General features: G+C 40.5%; 1 protein-coding gene across 7 annotated transcripts in view; it reads left to right on the top strand.

Moving 5' to 3' along the window:
* Positions 1-20,482, top strand: part of MAP2K5 (mitogen-activated protein kinase kinase 5) — a 280,465-nt gene that overhangs the window by 163,202 nt on the left and 96,781 nt on the right. For all 7 annotated transcript variants that reach the window (XR_010746200.1, XR_010746199.1, XM_066342718.1 and 4 more), the window contains exon 16: positions 8,809-8,880. Coding sequence is in view for 5 of the 7 variants with exons in the window: in XM_066342718.1 (XP_066198815.1) it covers positions 8,809-8,880 (72 nt within the window). In the remaining 2 variants the exon portion in view is untranslated. The remainder of the gene's footprint in view (positions 1-8,808; positions 8,881-20,482) is intronic.

The raw sequence follows: 20,482 nt of genomic DNA, 5'->3' as shown, positions 1-20,482 counted from the left end.
GTTTTAGTCTTTGAAAGAAGATATAACACTGTGATTTAAAAAAAAAAAAACAACTATAAATGAAACAACTTCTCAACCACCCATCATGTTCTTAGTAGTTTTAAATTGCTCTAATAATTACATTGCTCTGTGTTTGAATGTACAGACCCAAATCGCAGTTGTCTTTCCCAGGTGTACATTAAAGAAATTACTTTTTTTCCTTTTTGTTTATGGATGAATGTGATGCGTCCATCTGTTAATTGAAATGTGAGGATTAAAACTATGAAACGTTAGCTCAGATTGGCAAAGCTAAAATTGCTTTGCTTCTTGGGTGAGTGAATTCTAGTCATCAACTTTTTAGTTCAAGCTGTAAAAAGCTTAGGATTCCGAGGAGGCGAGGAGCGGCAGCCTGATAGTGAGCTTGCACCACTCAGCAGGCTCTCGTGGGCCACATGCGTCCCTGACTGCTGTGAGGTCAGAGGCTGAGAGTAGGAGCAGAGAGAAATAACATGTATTCTGTTACTGCTGTTTATCAGCTAGAAGGTTACTGCCTTCTATCTGCTGACAGTCTCATGAGGGAGAAGGGTTGAGCTTTTTTAAAACCATGGTTCATTCTCATTGCAGCTGGTCTGTTTTGTAACTTGGCATTCTACATGAGGCTCTCTTCCAAGTGTCAGTGAACTACACTTGAAAGCTCTCAGGCCAAATTCGGCTTACTACCTCTAATTGTAAAGAAAGTTTTAAAATTACACAGTAATGTAAAAACAAGCATACAAATGAGTACATGTAAAACCAGTGAAATCTGAATAAACTCCGTAAATTGTACTAGTGTCAATTTCCTCGCCATGATACTGTATTATAGTACATATTACTATTGGGGGGGACAAGGTGAAGGGTGCACAGAACCTTCCTGCATATTATATATATATATTTTTTCTTTGAATCAGTAAGTATTTCAAAATTAAAAATTAAAAAAAGAAAGTTGTGTTGGAACATGGTCATACCACTTGTTTGCATACTGTCTGTGGCAGCGTCCGTACTTTCGACAGAGTGGAATAGTTGTGACCATTGCAGCAGAGACCATATGGCCCACAAAGTGACAAATATTTAGTATCTGGCCCTTTACAGAAAGACTTTGCCAACCTCTGATCTATGCCAGTGAAAGCTGAATCTGAAACTGGTACCTTCAGCTAATCAACCAGTATATTTATGAAGCACCTTCTGCGCCATTAGGTACAGTGGAGCCACTCTGTAATCTACATAAGACATAGGGAAAATAGGAGCATGGTCTTCTATATCGCCACTTCTGTGTGACATAAGGAGAACTTAAGCTGTACCAAACATGAGTTTAGAGAATAAGAAGGCATACAATATATCAGGGGTCGGGAACCTATGGCTCGCCAGCCAGATGTGGCTCTTTTGATGGCTGCATCTGGCTCGCAGACAAATCTTTAATAAAAAATAAGTCCTGGCTTGATGGCTCACTTGGCGGGAGCATTGTCTTGCAATGCACAGGTGGCGAGTTCAGTCCTTAGCTGGGGCACATACAGAAACAGATCGATGTTTCTGTCTCAACCTTACCACCTTTCTCTCTCAGGATTCAATAAAAATAAAAAATAATAACATTAAAAATATAAAACATTCTCATGTATTACAATCCATTCATTTCCTACCACTCATGTTCATGGTTGCAGGTGGCTGGAGCCAATCACAGCTGTCCTCTGGGACAACACCAAAGTTTTATTGGATAACATACACCGGTCATTGTATGGCTCTCACAGAATTACATTTTAAAATATGTGGCGTTCATGGCTCTCTCAGCCAAAAAGGTTCCCGACCCCTGCAATATAGGAACATGATGATTTCATTCAGTATGTGAAAAGGACATGGATAAGAAAGAGATCACTGTGAAAAGATGAGCAACGACTCAGAAGTAGAAGGTTATGTGACATGGGTGGGGTGGAGGTAGGTTAGAGCAGTGGTCCCAACCCCCGGGCCGTGGACCAGTACCGGTCTGCAGAGAAAGAATAAAGAACTTACATTATTTCTGTTTTATATATATTTAAGTCTGAACAATGTTTTATTTTTAAAAAATGACCAGATTCTCTCTGTTATATTCATCTAAGACTCACTCTTGACGCTTGTCTTGGTCACGTGATACATTTATCCGTCCCACCCTAAAGGCCAGTCCGTGAAAATATTTTCTGACATTAAACCTGTCCATGGCCCAAAAAAGGTTGGGGACCACTGGGTTAGAGGATAAATAATAAATTGTGGGACTATGCAATTAGAGATCATCTGATGCAATGCCCTCATTTTACACCCATTGCCCTTACTTTATATCCATACATACTTCTATACAGTGATAATAAGAACAATGATTATAGCTAACAACACTATGCTAGTTACTCTTATAAACTCTTGCATATATTAACTCTTTTAATCCTCACCAACACCCTGTGAGGTAGGTAATAGTCTTATTTTACAGAGGAAGAAACCAAGGGATAGAGAAATTAAGTGACTTACCCAACTTCATACAGCTATTAAGTGGCGAAGTCAGGATTCACACCTAAGTAATCAGAATCCAGAAACTAAGCTCTTTACTGCTGTGCCTCTTGCTATATATCTAAATTATTTTTATATTGCTCCAGATCTAGATTATGAACTTCACAGGGGGAAGATTTATTCTGCTCATTCTCTGTATCCAGTCCCTCACAGAGTGCTAAATGAATAAATTCATAAAAACTGTATTTCAGCCTGATCAGTGGTGGTGCAGTGGATAGAGTATCTACCTGGGATGCTGAGGTCCCAGGTTCAAAACCCCAAGGTCATAAGCTTGAGCACGGATTACCAACATGATCCCAAGTTTGCTGGCTTAAAAAGGTGTCACTAGCGCAGCTTGAGCTTCCTGGTCAAGGAACATGTGAGAAGTAATCAGTGAACAACTAAAGTGATGCAACTAGAAGTTGATGCATCTCATTCCCTTCCCTACCCCTCTCTCTCTCACTCTCTCAAAAAAACCAAACAACTGTATTTCAAAAATTACTTATTCACTAATTATAAGCAGGTCACTTTTTTCATATTTTTCATATTAAGTATCTTACTTTTGTTTTAGGGTATAGAAGACCCCCAAATTATTCAGATACAGTTAGCTAGGCAGCTCACATATTGAAAAGAAAATAAATAGTCCTGCATGTGGAAATAATCTTATTTTGTTCTCATAAGCTGAAATGTAAGGTATAAGAAAATGATAATTAGGAAAAAGGGAGGCTCTTCTAAGATCCTAAGACATTAAAAAAATAACTTATGGCATATTAAGCAATGGACCATGTAGGAGATTTGGAAGGTCATGTGATCCAATGTTGTCATTGACTGATGAGGAGACTGAGACCCAGAGAGTGAAGTGGCATGTTCAGGGACACATTACATTTTAGAGGCAGATGATTAGGTTCTACACACATTTTAATCCAAAGTAAGAAAGACTTGCAACTACATTTTGAAAGGATTTCATTTAGAAGAATTATAAAAGGGATTTATGAAGGCTTTGGGGGCTTATATGAAAGCATTTCTCATCAGTTCTAATCACTAAAAATGTTACTTTATTTTAAAGATAGAAGTCCCTGAATATTCAACCCACAGTTCAGTCACTATAGTGTTTTTATTGTAGTTTTAAAATCACATATAATAGTTTGATATTTTTATGAATAACTGAAGTTTTGAAAAAAAAAATCTTACCCAAATACTTGTTAACCTTAAGATCAGAAAGTGAATCTAAATGACATTTTTAATCTCCTGAACATTTCTTTGTACCAGGCTATTCCTATCCTTGGAAATTATCTTTACTGGAATAAAACCTGTACACATCACATGATCCAACTAAGTTGGCCATGCTCAAGCCAATATTTTTTTTTCAAGAGCAGACACTGGCAATTAGTCAAAGAAAACCAGGCACACAAGGGAACAAGGCAACATGAAGAAACAGCAGGTAGCGGAAATAGCTGCACACATACTTCAGATCACAAAAGTGACAGAATAGATTTGAGAAAGTCCCAAACAAAACTACTAGATTAAAATTTAAAACTCACTGTTTAGTAGCACATTGGACATAGAAGAGGAGAGACTTAGTGGACTGAAAGACAGATTGAGTTAAAGCAGTCTGACTTCAGAACCCTTGTTTAACGGTGTACCCTGCTATGCACAAAGGAATCTTGTCGACTTAAAAAATATCCCCATAATTTGATACACATTTTAATTACATACTAACCTAAAGTAATTGTGCAGACCGGGGGTCCTCAGGTTATGACAGTCTCGACATACACTGTTTCGAGTTTATGATCGTCACTCCCATAAAAACTTGAAAAAATTGAGATGTGAGTATTTCGGTTTACGCTATTAGCGTCGTACTTGGGGACTACGTGGGCGAACTAGTTTGGTTGCATGCAGCGGAATACGTAGTAATGTGACATATGAGTGAGGGAGTTGGCATCCCATTTTGGACTGTTATAAGGGCAAATGTTCCATTTGTATTAGACTACAGTGTGTTTCAATTTACACCAAAATTCCAGTTATGTCACGGTCACAGGAACGGAACTGTGTTATGAGCCAAGGACCCCCTGTGCTTTCTTAATTTTGTGAAGAACCTAAGGGAATAGAAATTCCTGCATCAGAAGACATAAGGGATGTACCTTGGTACCTCCCTGCCCTTGGCAAGTAAACTGTAGAGCACTGTGTTGTAAATAGAGACAATTCTGGAATGAGTTAACTAAATATGGGTCATGGGTAAATGCCAAGTCACAGGGTAGCTGGAAGAAGTGGAGTATGCATGCCAGCTTGGAGCTGCTGCTCTTTAAGATCCTCTGTAATCTCAGCTATTTATCTCATCACCTCTCCTTGCTGTTATTAGCAAGAACAGACCGGGGTTTTTTTTGCTCCTGCACTTAAACTTCAGTACAGAGATCCTACAGATGAGAGTTATGTTCTTCCTATGACTTACCTTTCCACAGTGGTGACAGCTGTCGTGTCAGGAAGGAACCCAACTTTAGCTTTTTAACTGCAGGGTATCCATCGCAGATCTTTTATCAGTAGCATGGTGTTGGGCTTGTTTTGCTTTCAAGGGGAAAGGACAGAGCAGGCCACCTTGGCTTCAATTGTGAGAACAGCTTTGAATTTTCCAGCCTCGGGTCATCAAATCCTGGCTTTATAAATCCAGAATGTATTGGGTTTTATCTCCCTATCCACTGTATGAATTATTTAGGATCAACCTGAAGAGCTGATTTTACTAAGCATTCATACTTAAGGATTACATCACAACAATAATCTTGTTTTGTTAGCTTATTGTAAGAAGAATGTCTTGCCAGACCAGACAGTGGCACAGTGGATAGAGCGGTGGCCTGGGATGCTGAGGACCCAGGTTCGAGACCCCGAGGTTGCCAACTTGAGTGTGGAATCATTGACGTGACCCCATGGTCACTGGCTTGAGCCCAAAGGTCACTGTCTTGAAGCCCAAGGTCACTGGCTTGAGTCCAAGGTCACTGATTTGAGCAAGGAGTCACTCTCTCTACTGAAGGCTCCCCCCCATCAAGGCACATGGGAAAGCAGTCAATGAACAAGTAAGGAGCCTCAATGAAGAATTGATGCTTCTCATCTCTCTCCCTTTCTGTCTATCTCTCTCTGTGTCTCTGTCTCTCTTGTTAAAAAAAAATCTCTCAGTGAGAGGTTGTCAGAGTCTTGTCATTAAGGAGTTCTCTTATTTGCCACCTGATATCTGTGATCATTCTCACTTTTTCTATTTTTTCTTTTTTAATTTAATTTTTCTATGGTCTATTTTTATATAACAGTTTGCATTTACTTGGTAGTTCCGTGGGCAAATATTACTAATATATTTAATATTGTTGTTGGTCCTGTCAAAATATTTTGTATGCAGGTTCCACTTTTGTTTTGTCCACACTCTGCATGCAGTACTACTATATTATTGATAACTGTCAGCCAGTGGGATGAAGGAAGGAAAAGAAAGGAAGATGAGACAGGGAGGAAAGTAACATTTGGTTATTTCTTTAACAGTTCTAGAGGATGTTATGACTTTTGTGTTTGCAGGAAGTTCTTGATGGACATGAATGGCAGTATGTGGAAAGTTGGTAGAACCCTCCAGGGAACGTAATAGTTCACGTGTCAAACCAGACATGCAGTGCACATGCTCTCAGTCAGCACACACTGATTGTGCACCAGCTATGTGCCAGGCATGATACTAGTATGAATAGGAGATGAATAAGACACTTCTAAATTGCCTCTTAAGCAAAACATACTAGCAAATGGATGGTTACAACACAGCGAATTAATATTGAAGTTATGAACAACTTATTAGTGAGGTACAGAGGCAGGAATTTGTAATTCTTCCTGAAGAGTAGAGGACGTTTTCACCAAAAAAGGTGGCCCTTGTGTAGAACCAATAAGAGAAGCATTCACTAAGCAGAAAAGGAGAAGGTAGGTCATTGCCTCTGCGGGGAACATGAAAATATTTAGTGACTGGAGCTGAGAGTACCAAAGAATCACCCAGATAAATTATTTTTTAAAATGAAGATCCCTGAGCCACCCCAGAGATTCGGATTCAGGAAGTTCATTTATAATAAGCACCCCAGGCAGTTCTGTGATGGCTAGTCCAAAGAGTGCATTTTGAGAAATACCAACTAGATCCAGACTAGTGTGTGGCTTTTCTGACTCCTAATTCTGGGGGTTTCACACAGTGGAAAGAACCCTTGTGTTGTAGTCAGACATAACAAGGTTGGAATCCTGGCTGCGTTCTTGAACAAGACACTTAAGGCTAATCCATAGCTCTAGATTTTAGCAAGTCACTTAATCTTACTAAGCCTTGTTTTTACATCTGTAAAATAAGGGCAGTATATCGAACTTTGCAAGACTTATAAAATATAGAGTATGCGAAGTGTCTAGATCAGTATTTGGCCATTCTAGGTGGTTATTAAATGTTAGCTATCGCTATTCTTATATAATGGCTGCAAACTAAACCACTCACTGTGCCCCATTTTCCTCATCTGTTAAATGAGGATGATAATAGCACCAACCTGATATGGATATTTGTCAATCTGAAATAGGAGATGCATGAAAAGCAGTTGAAGCAATACCTTGCACATGGAAATTCTTCAATAAGTGCACAATGCTATTGATGATGGTGATGATGAAGATGATGATGTTACTCCTGTAACTAGCTGGCCAGTTTCATATGAATATATCCTAGTACCTATTGAACTAGCAAGAATTGGATAATGGGTTTATTCACATATGAACAAGAACCTTGAGAAATGATGATGTGGGGGATTAGGACATAAAAGAAAAAGTATTAGGGGATTGGAATGACCATGTCTATTAGCAGCTGGGAGAAATGGTCACATGATAACTTGACCCTTGGGAAGAATTATTCTTGGTAGGAAAGGGGCTTTACAAATTAAAGAAATAAATAAACGAAAGGAAATAAGACAATCCATCTTGCTACCTCAGGGCAGGGCTTTATGTAATTTTATGGAAAGTGGTCCCAGGAGAAGGCAGTGAGGGCACTAAGGTAGCCTGGTAGGTGGGAGAGGGAAGGCGCTTACAAAGTTCTGGGTCCCTGCTAAGCCAGCTCCCCAAGGTGTAGGACTGTACCTGCTCGCCTGAGAGCATCTGGCCCATATCTTCCACCCCACTGGCGGGTCTCCTGCTCCTGAGTGGCGGATGCCCCTTCTCCATCTTCAGAGAACCAGGCTGACGCTGACCCTATTTACTCTTAAAGCACTTGCACAGAAAACTCCTGAAGGTTGATGACTATGGTGGCTGCCAGAGACTCCAGGGATGGTACAAAGAACATAATGCCATCCTGGGGGCCAAGAGAAGTGGGTTATGATCCCAGCCCTGCCCTGCTTAGCTCTGTAGCCTTAAGCAAGCATTCCACCTCTATGAGACTTACTCATTTGTTCCTGTGTTCATTCAGAAGACCTCTATGAAGTATCCTACTGAACACCAAGTCCTGGAAGGACAGAGAGACCAGGCAGGCAGCACTTTAGTATGAACTCATTCGGTTGAAGTAGAGACTGTGCGTGTACTGGCTTTCTAGACCAGGTGTTTGCTACATATCTGGAATGAAGGCTCTAAAGTCCCAAATGGATCTTTCAAACTTTCCTTCATTCGTATTAACAGAAACCCTGATACATGGAATAAAATGTTGAACAGGGAACCTGGGCAAAGAAAATTTGGATGATCTTTGTGCTCATCTTAATCTTTCAAATTCCCAAAGTTTGAAAGAATTTCTAGTGATCCAGATCCATCTCTCAAAATGAAAATAAGTGATAACATATAATTTATTACGATAGATGTAGCAATAAAGTGTAGTTTGTTACTCCACAACTAAGACTCCTAGATTTGGAGGGAGAGGACCTGGGTTCAAGTCTCAGTTCCTATTTCCCAGCTTAAGGCTTTGCCTAAATGGTGTCACTAATCTTAATCTGCATTTTCTTCGCCTATAAATAAAGTTTTCCTCACAGGGGCTTTGTGAGGATTCAGTGAAAGTGTAATTATATGTACTCTAAATAATGTCTATATACAACTGCTCACAAAAATTAGGGGGTATTTTACCGCTTTATATTCATCTTGAAATATCCCCTAATTTTTGTGAGCAGTATCTTATCTACGTAATATCCACACATACACATATAAAATTGCTTTGTTTTTCATAAAGTGCCACGCAGATGTTACTGGCTCCCTGCCTCAGCTGAGCTCATTGAGTGCATGTGATTCCTGGAGTAGCTCCCGTCAGCTCACAAGCTCCCTTCTGTTTTCTTACAGCCTGAAAGAATTTCAGGGGAGCAGTATGGAATCCACTCTGATGTCTGGAGCTTAGGAATCTCTTTCATGGAGGTATGTTGTTTTTTGTAAATAGATGTTTCTGTGTATGCATGTAGTAATATGTTCTATCTGGAAGAAATCTCCAGTGTGTTACATATCCGTGAGTGTACAGAGTTTAAAGTCATTATTTTGATATTATTGCATGGCTTGTGAACCAGCTGTTCTGAAGTGCTATTTCTCATGGATCACTAATATATAAAAGTTAACCTAGAGTGCTTCTTAAAAATACCATTCCCAGACTCCATCCACGTTAATTCGTATCTTTAGGAATCTGCATTATTAACACATTCCCTGGGTGATCCTTATGCACACAAACTGGAAGAATCTATGTTCTAAAAGAGAGTTCAGAGAAATTCTGTGTGCTGGTAGCCTGGTTGAAATGCACTTATAACTTCCAATGGTGATTACTTTAAAGAGTACAGCCCTACTCATTTGGATGTATAAGTTCTGTATGTTTGTTTATAAAGAAAAAAACACTTTTTTCAATATAGTCATATCACATGTTGAACGATGGGATGTGATACGATCTTAGGGAGGATAAAGGGTTGTATTTAAAACCATGTAATGTCTTTACTTTTTATGGCTATATTTAGAATGGACTTTATCTTAGTGGGTTACCTATAGCCCCACTAGAACTCTGTGCTAAGGTTTCTATATTGTGACCCTTGATCTATAAGAAAATGCTTATGATTTATATTAGAAGCACATCTGGATCAGTGCAAATTGCAGTATTACAGAGTCTGGGTACTCAGAGTGCTTCAAGAATCATTTCTCACAACATTGATTAGATAAGGAAGGACTTTTTACAAAGTTCAAAGGACTCCTTAAATAAGATAATAAGTTGAATTCTTGCTTTTATTACCTTTATTTGGTCAAGTACTTTTTCTCTGATTTTTTCGTAATGCCTGAATGCGCTGAATTTGTAAGAAAATATCTTCAGACTCAGTTCACCTACACTGTGGAGAGAAAAGCAAATGTTTATTAAATCATGTTCTTTTGAATCTTCATAAAAGAGGATCTAAGAGGAAATTCAGTATGTGTGCCTCAGCTTATTGATTAGCCGTCATGGTGGACGGACGCTCAAAACTGAGTCTCCCAACAGAATCCTGAAGGATTGTTCGGTTCACCAGCTTCGGGGAAAACTAGTGCTTTTGATTTGTAGGGCTCAGGCCTTGCTGTCATATAATTTTCCCTTGCATATTTTAAATCATCATCATTGAATGTATTTAGTAAATGACCAGCAGAGTGTGGAACATGGTGTAGAGATAAGAATTGTAGCTTGGGAATCAAAGACCTAGACTACAGTTCCAGCTTTGCTGCTGGTTTTCCAGGTGGCCCTGTGCGAGCCTCCCTTCGGGCCTCAGCTTCTTCATCTGTAAGTAATGATCTCTAAGCTCCTACCCAGGCTAACATTCGATGGCCCTTAAGCAGTGCACTATTATCTCTAACTTTCTGCAACAACTCCAGAGTATACCCTAGCATGGCATAATTTTCAGAGGCATAGCAAAACTGTGAGAGAGCAGAACTAATAGATCTAAGAGTTAGAGCTCATACAAATAGTCAGCAGTCATCCCTTTCACATTTATTTTTCATTCATATTGAGGGTCTGCTATGCCTGTAAGAGGCAGTGGAATGTAGTAATAAAAGGACACTCCAGTCTTAACTCTCACAGAGTTGCATTTGGTGAGGGGTGGGGTGTGAGGAGAAAGAAAACAGAATGACAACTAAATATATAATTGCTAGGTGGTGATTAGTCCTGTGTTTTATACCAAATTTATTTAGGATACAAGGTAATGAAAAATATGTGATAGGGAAAAGAAGTAGGAGGTTTTCAGTCCATAAATGAGAAATTATGGCAATTCAATAGTGAAAAGAATGCTTAAGATTCTTTTAGGGGCAGATGAGATGAGACCATTAACTGAAGAGTTTGGGAAGTTCATCCAAAAGAAGCACTTAAAGGCCAAATTCTTTGTTTTCAAAACAGTGCGCTTAAAGTAGATATGATAAAGCTAGTTTAAAATCACTATAGATAGAAGTGTGAATTTCAATAGCATTTTAAAATTCTGAATAACAAACTGTGTTCTGAAACATAGTTAACATCTAAGAACTACTTCTGTTCTGCTTATCCTCACTTTTAAAAACAAGATTCCCTATATTTACACAGTGAAGAATAGAAGCTTCCATTCATTCAGTAATTATTATTTTAGCACTTACCTTGTGTAGGCCTTGGGGGTGGAGCATAGAGAGCTGACCAAAGCCTGCCTCTGATAGAGAAGATGACACCCTGAATGATGTGACCAGTTCTTTGGGAAAACGTTTGTGAAGTATTTTGAGTCACAGAGGGCGGTGAGGTGGTTGTCAAAGGAGTTGGCAGTTGAGCTAGATTGGTCTTCTTTTTTTTTTAATTGAATTTATTGGGAGGACATCGGTTAAAGAATTATACAGGTTTTAGGTGTCCAATTCTGTAATACATCACCTGTACATTGCATTGCGTGTTCTCCACTTCAAGTCAAGTCTCCTTTCATCACCATTTAACCCCTCTTTACCCTCTTCTAACTCCCCCTACCCCATACTGTTGTCTGTGTGTATGAGAGTGGGGTTGGTCTTAAAGGGACTTGGCCACTGGAAGAAAGAAAGAAGAGGTGGAGGAGGCCCTCCCCATTCCCAACACACTCCACAGTGGATCTCTGTAAACGAGAGAGATCACATCAACATATGCAAGGTCTCAGCTAGGCCATTTCACCACTGTTTGTGTAGATACCTTCCTCCAAGTGTTTTGAGTCCGTCCATTTATTTCTCTAGGGTGCCAGGGGTAAAGAAAATAATGGGGTAAAAAATATAGGAAACCGAGCAAAGAAATTTTCCTAAAATGGCACAAGAAACAAATAGACACAAAATAGGAACTAGAGTTTCCTAACCTCCACCTAGCAAACCCTGACCCCCACAATTCCATAAGCTCTTGACCTGTTCCTGAGGTTTGGTGGTACAGGGATCGGAAGGTTGCCATCATTGTTTTAAACGCTGGCATAACAAGGTCCAGCCCTGCTTGCCAGCTTCATACTGCCCCTTCTCTTGTTAATATGCTGTCACTGTCCTCGTGGGGAGTTAGAACAAGGCCTCTCACCACACTCTTTCATAAAAGATGGTGCTACATGCCACTAAAATGTGCCGTTTAAAAAGTCACAGACAGGTATATTTGTGCCTTAAGCAAAGAATCTTTAATATCAAACTATTTTTTACTCAGGGACAAAACTGCCCCCCATCTTCTCAGTTCAGCATCCCTTTGTTCGTGGGATAAAGTGGGTCTCTTCCAGAATCATGTCAGCTGTATGTACTATTTGGAATTGGCAGAAATAATATAAAGATGGAAATGATGTTTAAGAAGGGGAAAGAATGAGATAATTCAGCTTGAGCTCATGGCAGTTCTACAAGATAGGAAGAATTTGGCCCCTTTCTGAGTTTTTGGTTTATAGTTTTTAACTCAGATCTTTAAATGTGCTGTAGCTCTCTTTGTGTGGATTAGTTATGGGACCAAACAAAAGTCATTGCCATATATGGGGTTTGGTGGGCTCACTTTGTAATGGGGAAAAGAACCCACATGGGTTCCTTGAACCTTTGTGACTGGAATTAGTGTGGAAATGCAAAAGAAAGAAAGAAAGAAAAAGAAGCGACACCCACCAACAAGGTACAAAATTCCTGAACTAAGACAAATGGGAGGGTTAATCCTACCCCCACAGTAATTGTTTGACTCTTCTGGAAAGCTTGTAAATGATCTAGTTGATGGAGTTTATTCACCCTGCTGGTTGCTATTCAAGACCTCAGAGCTAAAAAATAGAAGAAAATAAGGACTTCAGAGCTAACCTTTAAAATGAAAATGAGTTTGGTATATAATAAGGACTTTGTTTTACCAAGTTTGATGATTTTATTTAATCCTTAGGGGTGAGGAGTACCTAAAACATTCTAGGACACAATTTTTAAATTTTATGGACAGCTCAATACTTATCTCTTCTCCCACATAGTGGCTTGAGGAGAAAGGCCTACTGTTGTTTTTCACTAATAAGTTATGCCATGTATATTTTTGTGTCATTTGAGTCACAACATAAATCTGTAGGTGGGAGGTAAACAGTCATATTTGCAAAAGTTGGATTTTTAGTTGGCCCTTCTTGGGTCAAAAATTAAGTCAATGTACACCCTTCTCTAGCCTGTGCTTGCAATATCCAGAATGATGCATACACACATTTAAAAAGGCACAAGTCCTGTAATGTTCTTACTCTCACAGAGTGTACTCTGTAAGTCCACATTGCAGTTTGTGATTCTAACCGGTGGGAATTATAAACCCTATTAAGATTGGTGGTGAATAACCCCTGACAGGCTTTTCTGCAGGAGTCACACTGAAACCTCATCTTTAGCACATGCATTTTGCTCTTTTCACTTGGGTCCTTGCTCTTTCTGCCTTTGTTTGCCTCCCCTCTCCGCCAGTCCCTTGAGTCTGAGGAATAGAACAATCCGACTTGATGTGCTTGGTTAATTGGAGTGTCATCTAGTCCTCCGAGACCCCTCTTCAGCATGATCACTGTTTTATTGAAGTGGTTTGAATGATGTGTTAAATGATGAAAGCAAGGTCCATGGCTTAGAAAAATGTCTAGATAGGTGAAGAACGTATTTAGAGAGCCACACAAGGTCATTGTAATCAAATTAACACCGTCTTCTGAAGATTTCTATGAGTTCTATTGTTTTGACAAAGAGAGTTTTTCTTGTGTTAGAATTACCTTTACCAACTTAAAAATAAATCCGTGGAATAGCTACTGTGCTATACGCTCTACATAGAACATCATTTTTCTTCATCTCCTTAAGATTTAAATACCCATTCTTCATGAGTCCAACACTGATCTCCTCAGCTAAAGGGGTAATGTCTTCTGACCTTCATTGTGGCATGTGGATTTCCTACTTGGTGTTACATTTACATCATAGTTCCTTATGATGGGATTCAAAGTGATTCTCTCCAAATCTCCTACACTGTCTAGCACAATTCCACTGCCCTAGTGGGTATTCAAGAAATCTTTTTGGCCCATTGTTTCTCATACTTTTCTAATGGTTTTAAAGCGTTTCTGAAAATAAAGATCAGAGTTTAAACTTTGATTGGAGCCTTTAACATAAGCACTTATTTTTTTTTTTAAATAAATTTTTATTAATGGTAATGGGATGACATTAATAAATCAGGGTACATATATTCAAAGAAAACATGTCTAGGTTATTTTGTCATTAAATTATGTTGCATACCCCTCGCCCAAAGTCAGATTGTCCTTCGCCACCCTCTATCTAGTTCTCTGTGCCCCTCCCCCTCCCCCTAACTCTCCCCCTGTCCTCCCTCCCCCCACCCCTGGTAACCACCACCCTCTTGTCCATGTCTCTTAGTCTCATTTTTATGTTCCACCAATGTATGGAATCATGTAGTTCTTGTTTTTTTCTGATTTACTTATTTCACTCCTTATAATGTTATCAAGATCCCACCATTTTGCTGTAAATGATCTGATGTCATCGTTTCTTATGGCTGAGTAGTATTCCATAGTGTATATGTGCCACATCTTCTTTATCCAGTCTTCTATTGAAGGGCTTTTTGGTTGTTTCCATGTCTTGGCCACTGTGAACAGTAACATAAGCACTTATAAATGTTGGCTGAGTAGATCCCAGATGTTTTGCATGTGAAGAGAAGGCTTTCTGTTTGCCACAGTGTCAGACCTAGGTTCAAATACCACCTCTCCTGGTATAAATTTTAGGTAATTGATTTAATTGCATCATCTGTAGGTGGCCACTCTACTTCAGAGCTTCTGGACAAAGGTCACCACAAGAAAATTAAGCCATTATCCCCCTTTTTAAGAGGGGTTTACTTTTGAAATACTTGTCTTTGGTTCAAAAACGCTACTAATTTGGTGAAAGCATGGAATGCACACTTTAGCTTCCGCTGTCATCTCACTCTCCAATAAAAGTAACCATCAAGGAATTTTAAGGCGTAATATTGTAAATGCAAAGCAAAAGGGAAAGGAGACAAAGGCAACCAAGTTTGGGATGTGGGGAAGCAGGTGGACACTGTAGACAACTTAGCAGGGCTGAGCATGTCGGAATCCTATGCCAGCAATAAAGCAAGAGGCCCCTGATTGACTGTAGAACAAGCACCCAGAAGGCTCAGGATTCAGTGCTGCCACGTATCTGCGTGGAGAAGTAAATGTGCAGCATTCACTTAGGAGAGAGTTGTTTCAAACTCTGTTTAAGAAGCGGTTACTCACTCTGGCCAGTCAGCTCAGCAGTAGAGCGTCAGCCTGGCATGTGAAAGTCCCAGGTTCAGTTCCCGGCCAGGGCACACAGGAGAAGCGCCCATCTGCTTCTCCACCCTTTTCCCCTCCTTTCTCTCTGTTTTTCTCTTCCCCTCCTGCAGCCAAGGCTCCATTGGAGCAAAGTTGGCCCAGGCGCTGAGGACGGCTCCATGGCCTCTGCCTCAGGCACTAGGGTGTCTCCGGTTGCAGCATAGCAATGCCCCCTGGTGGGAATGCCAGGTGTCTCCCGGTCGGGCGCATCGGGAGTCTATCCGCCTCCACTTCTCACTTTGGAAAAATACAAAAAAAAAAAAAAGCAGCAGCAGTTAATCTCTTTGACCCACAGATTCTTTCCCTAACTCAGCACAGTAGTTGCCTCTCTCCAGCTCTAACACAAGACTAGGTAAAGGGTTTTTTGGAGAGAATCAAATAGTGATACCTGGCACTATGCAGAAGACTGCGTCCCATTACTGAGTACAGATGCATTGAATGAAAGTTTGGATTTTAAATGTCGGGACCTCCCAGCCTTCTTATGACACCCTGTTCCTAGAACATTGGCAGCCAAGATTACCTTTCAGGCAGGAGATTGGAAGGGACTTTCTGTAGGGAAATCTGACCGTGAAGTCCTAACGGAAGCAGCCCAGCTAGGTCATGTCCCCTCAGCAGACTCCTCCAATGAGCACTCCATTTCTAGTCAGATTCTTAGTGCCTGACTCTTAGCAAGGTATCTGAGGAAGCCCTTTAAGGTGAGACTAGAGACCTAAAAGTATTTTTTAAGACTAGGAAGGAAGAAGAGAGGGAAGGAGGGAGGGAGGGAGGGAGGGAGGGAGGGAGGGAGGGAGGGAGGGAGGAAGGAAGGAAGGAAGGAAGGAAGGAAGGAAGGAAGGAAGGAAGGAAGGAAGGAAGGAAGGAAGGAAGGAAGGAAGGAAGGAAGGAAGGAAAGAAAGAAACTTGGATGACCTTGAGGAGACAAATTCAAATAAATTACTATAAAATTCTCACAAGGTAAGAGAAAATACTGCATCCAGGAAAACAAGAACAGGCTGCTGTAACAAAGGGACTTTCAGAGAAAAACTGCAAATTGAGAAATGAAAATTAGGGACCCAGGTCAAGAAGACTAACATATGAAAAAACAGAAGTTTCAGGAGGAAAGGATAGGATAGAGACAGCAGAGGAGAGGAAATCATTAAAGAAAATGGTTTCATTTTATTTTTATGATGTGAGAAATATTTACATGTCCTTAGAGATCACCTCCTCTCAGCATTCATACAGCAGCAACAAAAAAACAGAACCCACTTTCCTAAGTGACCTGTATCAGTGCTTTGGCCCAGAGAAAGCTGTTTTGGGGGGAATAATAAATTTCTAAATTTTCTGAAGATAACAATAATAGAATTTTTCCCAAGGAAAATGTAGCATAAAAAGTAGAAATAGTTGGCTATAACTGTGTTGTCTTATGAAAATGTAAAAAGCTGGGAACACATGTCTTTTTGCCTTTGCATATATTGTTTAATAGTTGCCAGGTACAACTCATGAGATACCAAGAAAATGAAGTGTGGTCTTCTACATTGACAAACTATAGACATAGTGAATAAAGCTATGTGAAATGAAAATAAAAGTATTTTTAAAAAGTGGCCTGGGCCACCCAGCCCAGCACCCTGGACAGAAGCTTTTGGTGAATTTGATGACGAGTATGTTTTTTGTTGTTGTTTTTTGTGTGTGGCACTATTTCCAGATTCAAGGGCTGTCATCCTAATTATTGAACTATTTAAATGCTCAAACTTTCAAGTAACCAGATACGTTGGCACCACCACTGACAATCAATATGATTTTGGCCAACTCATTTTGCCACTCTGTCAGTTTCATATCTGTAAAATGAAGATAACATTAGAATTCATTTACTTATCAAATGCTTACTGAGCACCTTTATGTACCAAACACTTTACTAAGTGCTTGGAATACAGTGGTCAATAAATAGGCATGTTCCCTTTCCTTGCTGAGCCTACAGTGTAATAAAGGAGGCAGATGATAAACAATAACAGTAAATACATTTTTTTTAAGTGGGCACTTTCAGTGTTCTCAGCTCTTTTATAAACACTCATTTAGCATTAACAACCCCCTAAGGTTACTTTGAGAAGTAAACTTCAGTTTGAAATGGCATCCTCATCTGTGTATTGAGTGTTCACCAGGTAACAAACATATAGAGCATTATCTAAACTGGGTTCCTGCCTCTAAAGCATACAGAAGAACCCATTGCCCTCGCCCTTCAGAAAAACACCCAGTGACACAGCTGTCTTTAGTGGTCTACAGCTGCGGCTTTGTTTGCCCTTCTAGCCCGTGGTGACGATGAACCTGGGCTGAGGAGTGATGGATGGCTCTGGGAGCCCTCTGAGCAGCTGCTAGTGGCGTCTCTCGTGTGGTGGGGTCCACTTAAATGCTGATATTCTCTCTCTACAATTATTGTCAAGATCAGGAGTGGAAGTGGAGTCTTATTATAATATGGTTCAGTCTGCTGCTCCATCTAGTGAGACATCTTACCTGTTGATCAGAAGTTTCTGCTGAAAACGATCAGAAGGCAAAAGGATCAAAGCTGAAAGGGTCCAGGCACCAGGGAAAGCTGAGTGGAAGATTGTGTAGAACAGGGGACAGGAGTGTGAGCTCGAGTCCTGGCTGTCGGCCTCCTTTCCTTCATTGAAGACGTTTCTGTCACTCATTGCTCTACTCTTACACCTCTTTCTGTAATTCTGTCTTAACTTCATTTTTCCCATTGTCATTTTTTTGTATAAAATTTTTGTAACTTATTGCAAGAAGGAGCTATTAAAATGACCTTTGGCATGTGATGGATTGACTAGTTCAGCCCTTTGCAGGGTTTGTGAAGGGATCCAGCTGTCTGAGATTACCATGCCTAAATGTGCATTTTCCAAGGCTGTCAGTGTAGTGGATGTGAAGCTGGCCAACAAAGTGGAGAGTTTCCTGCTGAATGAGGCATTGTTGGGCGTGCTTTGTGCTCAGGGCGCCCGGGAACAACCATGAGATTGACAAAAAGAGATGGAACAGGTGCTGGCAGTCCCAGCTAAACATTTTATTATTTTAATGGATTTCAGACAGATTTTAAAGTTTTTCCAATGGCACGTGTTCAGATTGTGTATGCACACAAACACACAATTGGCCTTATAAAAAAGACATTAAATTAACAGTCTTGATATGAAGAATAAAGAAATAAAGAGAAGACAAAGCAAGCATTTGACAACCCATATTCAGATGTTTGAAGGATTGTCAGCAGAGAAGAGGCGAGCTGCTGCCTTATGACTGGCAGGCTGACTATCTGAAGCTACCAACAACAACAGATCCCACGGTGTTCTAGTCAGTGCGAAGAATTTTCTACCGGATCGATCCTGACACCCTTCCTCTTCTCAAAGTGGAATCATTGCCTTTAAGGGGGAAAGCTGCCTCATCTCTTGGGGGCATTTAAGTAGTGACTGAATAACCACTTGTCTCAGGGTTTTTGTTTTAAGGCAAAAATGCTATGCAGAAGAGACAGGTATAAGGTTAGACAAAATGCATTCATTTACTTGTTAGTCACTCAGACAATTTTTGTTGAGGGACCGTTTTGTGGCAGGCTGTCAAGAGGTCCTTTAGGAGGTGAGGCAGTGCCAAGGGAAAAGAATGCATGAGGAGTCGACATGAGGGAGAGAAAGTTACAGAAGCAGCTACGCCCTTTATTTCCCAAGGCCATGTGTTTATACCGTGCAGAAGAATTCACGCATGCGCGACCCCCCTTTCTGCTGAGTAAACTATAGACACGGCAGCAGGTTATATAACTGTGGGAGCAATGGCGCATGCGCTCCCACTTCCCAGTCAGGTCCTTTGGCACAGCTGCTGTGCAGGCGCTCCGGCTCTAGCTCCTAGCTCCTAGCTCGTAGCTGGGCTCTCACGCAGGCACTGTGCTAGTCACCTGGGGACATTGCTGTGAATGGCAATCTGAAAAAAATCCCATTTTAAAGAAGGATGCTTGACAATAGTAACTTGTTAGACATAGCATTGTGGGGTAACTGAGTGATGGGAAGTTGCTTTTAAGTCACAATCGAAAAGATATGAAGTGGGCCAGTCTTCTAGAGAGATCTGTCATCTCTAAAATTCTTTGAGTGTGATAATTTAGGGAAGCACTGCTGTCACCTTTGAGGTGTCCAGTGCTAAAAACCACGGCTCCTAGAATTGTATCAAGACTCAGATCCCGTGACCGTGCATACTCGAGGACCCTACATACCATATGACATGCTTTGGTTCTGAACTGGATAGTAATGACTTTAATATTTTTATAGCATTTACTTAGAAAATTCTTTTACACAGCTTATCTTATATTTAGAGCAGGGGTCCCCAAACTTTTTACACAGGGGGCCAGTTCACTGTCCCTCAGACCGTTGGAGGGCCGGACTATAAAAAAAACTATGAACAAATCCCTATGCACACTGCACATATCTTATTTTAAAGTAAAAAAACAAAACGGAAACAAATACAATATTTAAAATAAAAAACAAGTAAATTTAAATCAAGAAACTGACCAGTATTTCAATGGGAACTATGGGCCTGCTTTTGGCTAATGAGATAGTCAATGTGCTCCTTTCATTGACCACCAATGAAAGAGGTGCCCCTTCCGGAAGTGCAGCGGGGGCCGGATAAATGGCCTCAGGGGGCCGTAGTTTGGGGACCCCTGATTTAGAGACTAGGCTGTTTTTTAACTAGCAGAGGGTTTAGAACCTGTTAATCTGTTCGGTCAGATCCCTCCTCTCACCAGTGAAGAAGCTCCGTCCAGAGAAGGGAGGGAACGTGCCCACAGTTACAGTGCGCAGCTAGTGCTGAGCAGAGGCGCCTGGGACTTGGGACTGCTCATGGGAAGTCTAGTGCTCTCCCCTCCTATTCCTAGCTGTTGACATTTTGCTCAATGTCATTCTAAGAAGAAAGATAACAGCATAACATTTTATATGTACATAACACTTAAACCCATTTGGTATTCACCGGCTCATTTAGGCTTCTCCCCGCTGTGCTGGGAAGTAACTAAAAAATCAGTAATTTAAGGCACCCAAGATTGTTCCATTGTATGAGCATCAGTGTTCCCATCTTGCAAATAAGGAAACTGAGGTACAGAGAAGTTAAAGAACTTTTCCAGAAAGTCGAAGTGACTAGATCAAGTAGCAGCAGTCACGTATCCTGACTCTGGATTAAAGACTGCTTCTCCCATTGTGCTGCAGTAAAGAAGTAGATGAGGTCATAGGATATGAATGATAAATGTAAATGAGCAGGAAGTT

The sequence above is a fragment of the Saccopteryx leptura genome, chromosome 6 (genome assembly GCF_036850995.1).
Source record: "Saccopteryx leptura isolate mSacLep1 chromosome 6, mSacLep1_pri_phased_curated, whole genome shotgun sequence".
NCBI lineage: Eukaryota > Metazoa > Chordata > Mammalia > Chiroptera > Emballonuridae > Saccopteryx > Saccopteryx leptura.
This window is presented reverse-complemented; position numbering and strand designations above follow the sequence as displayed.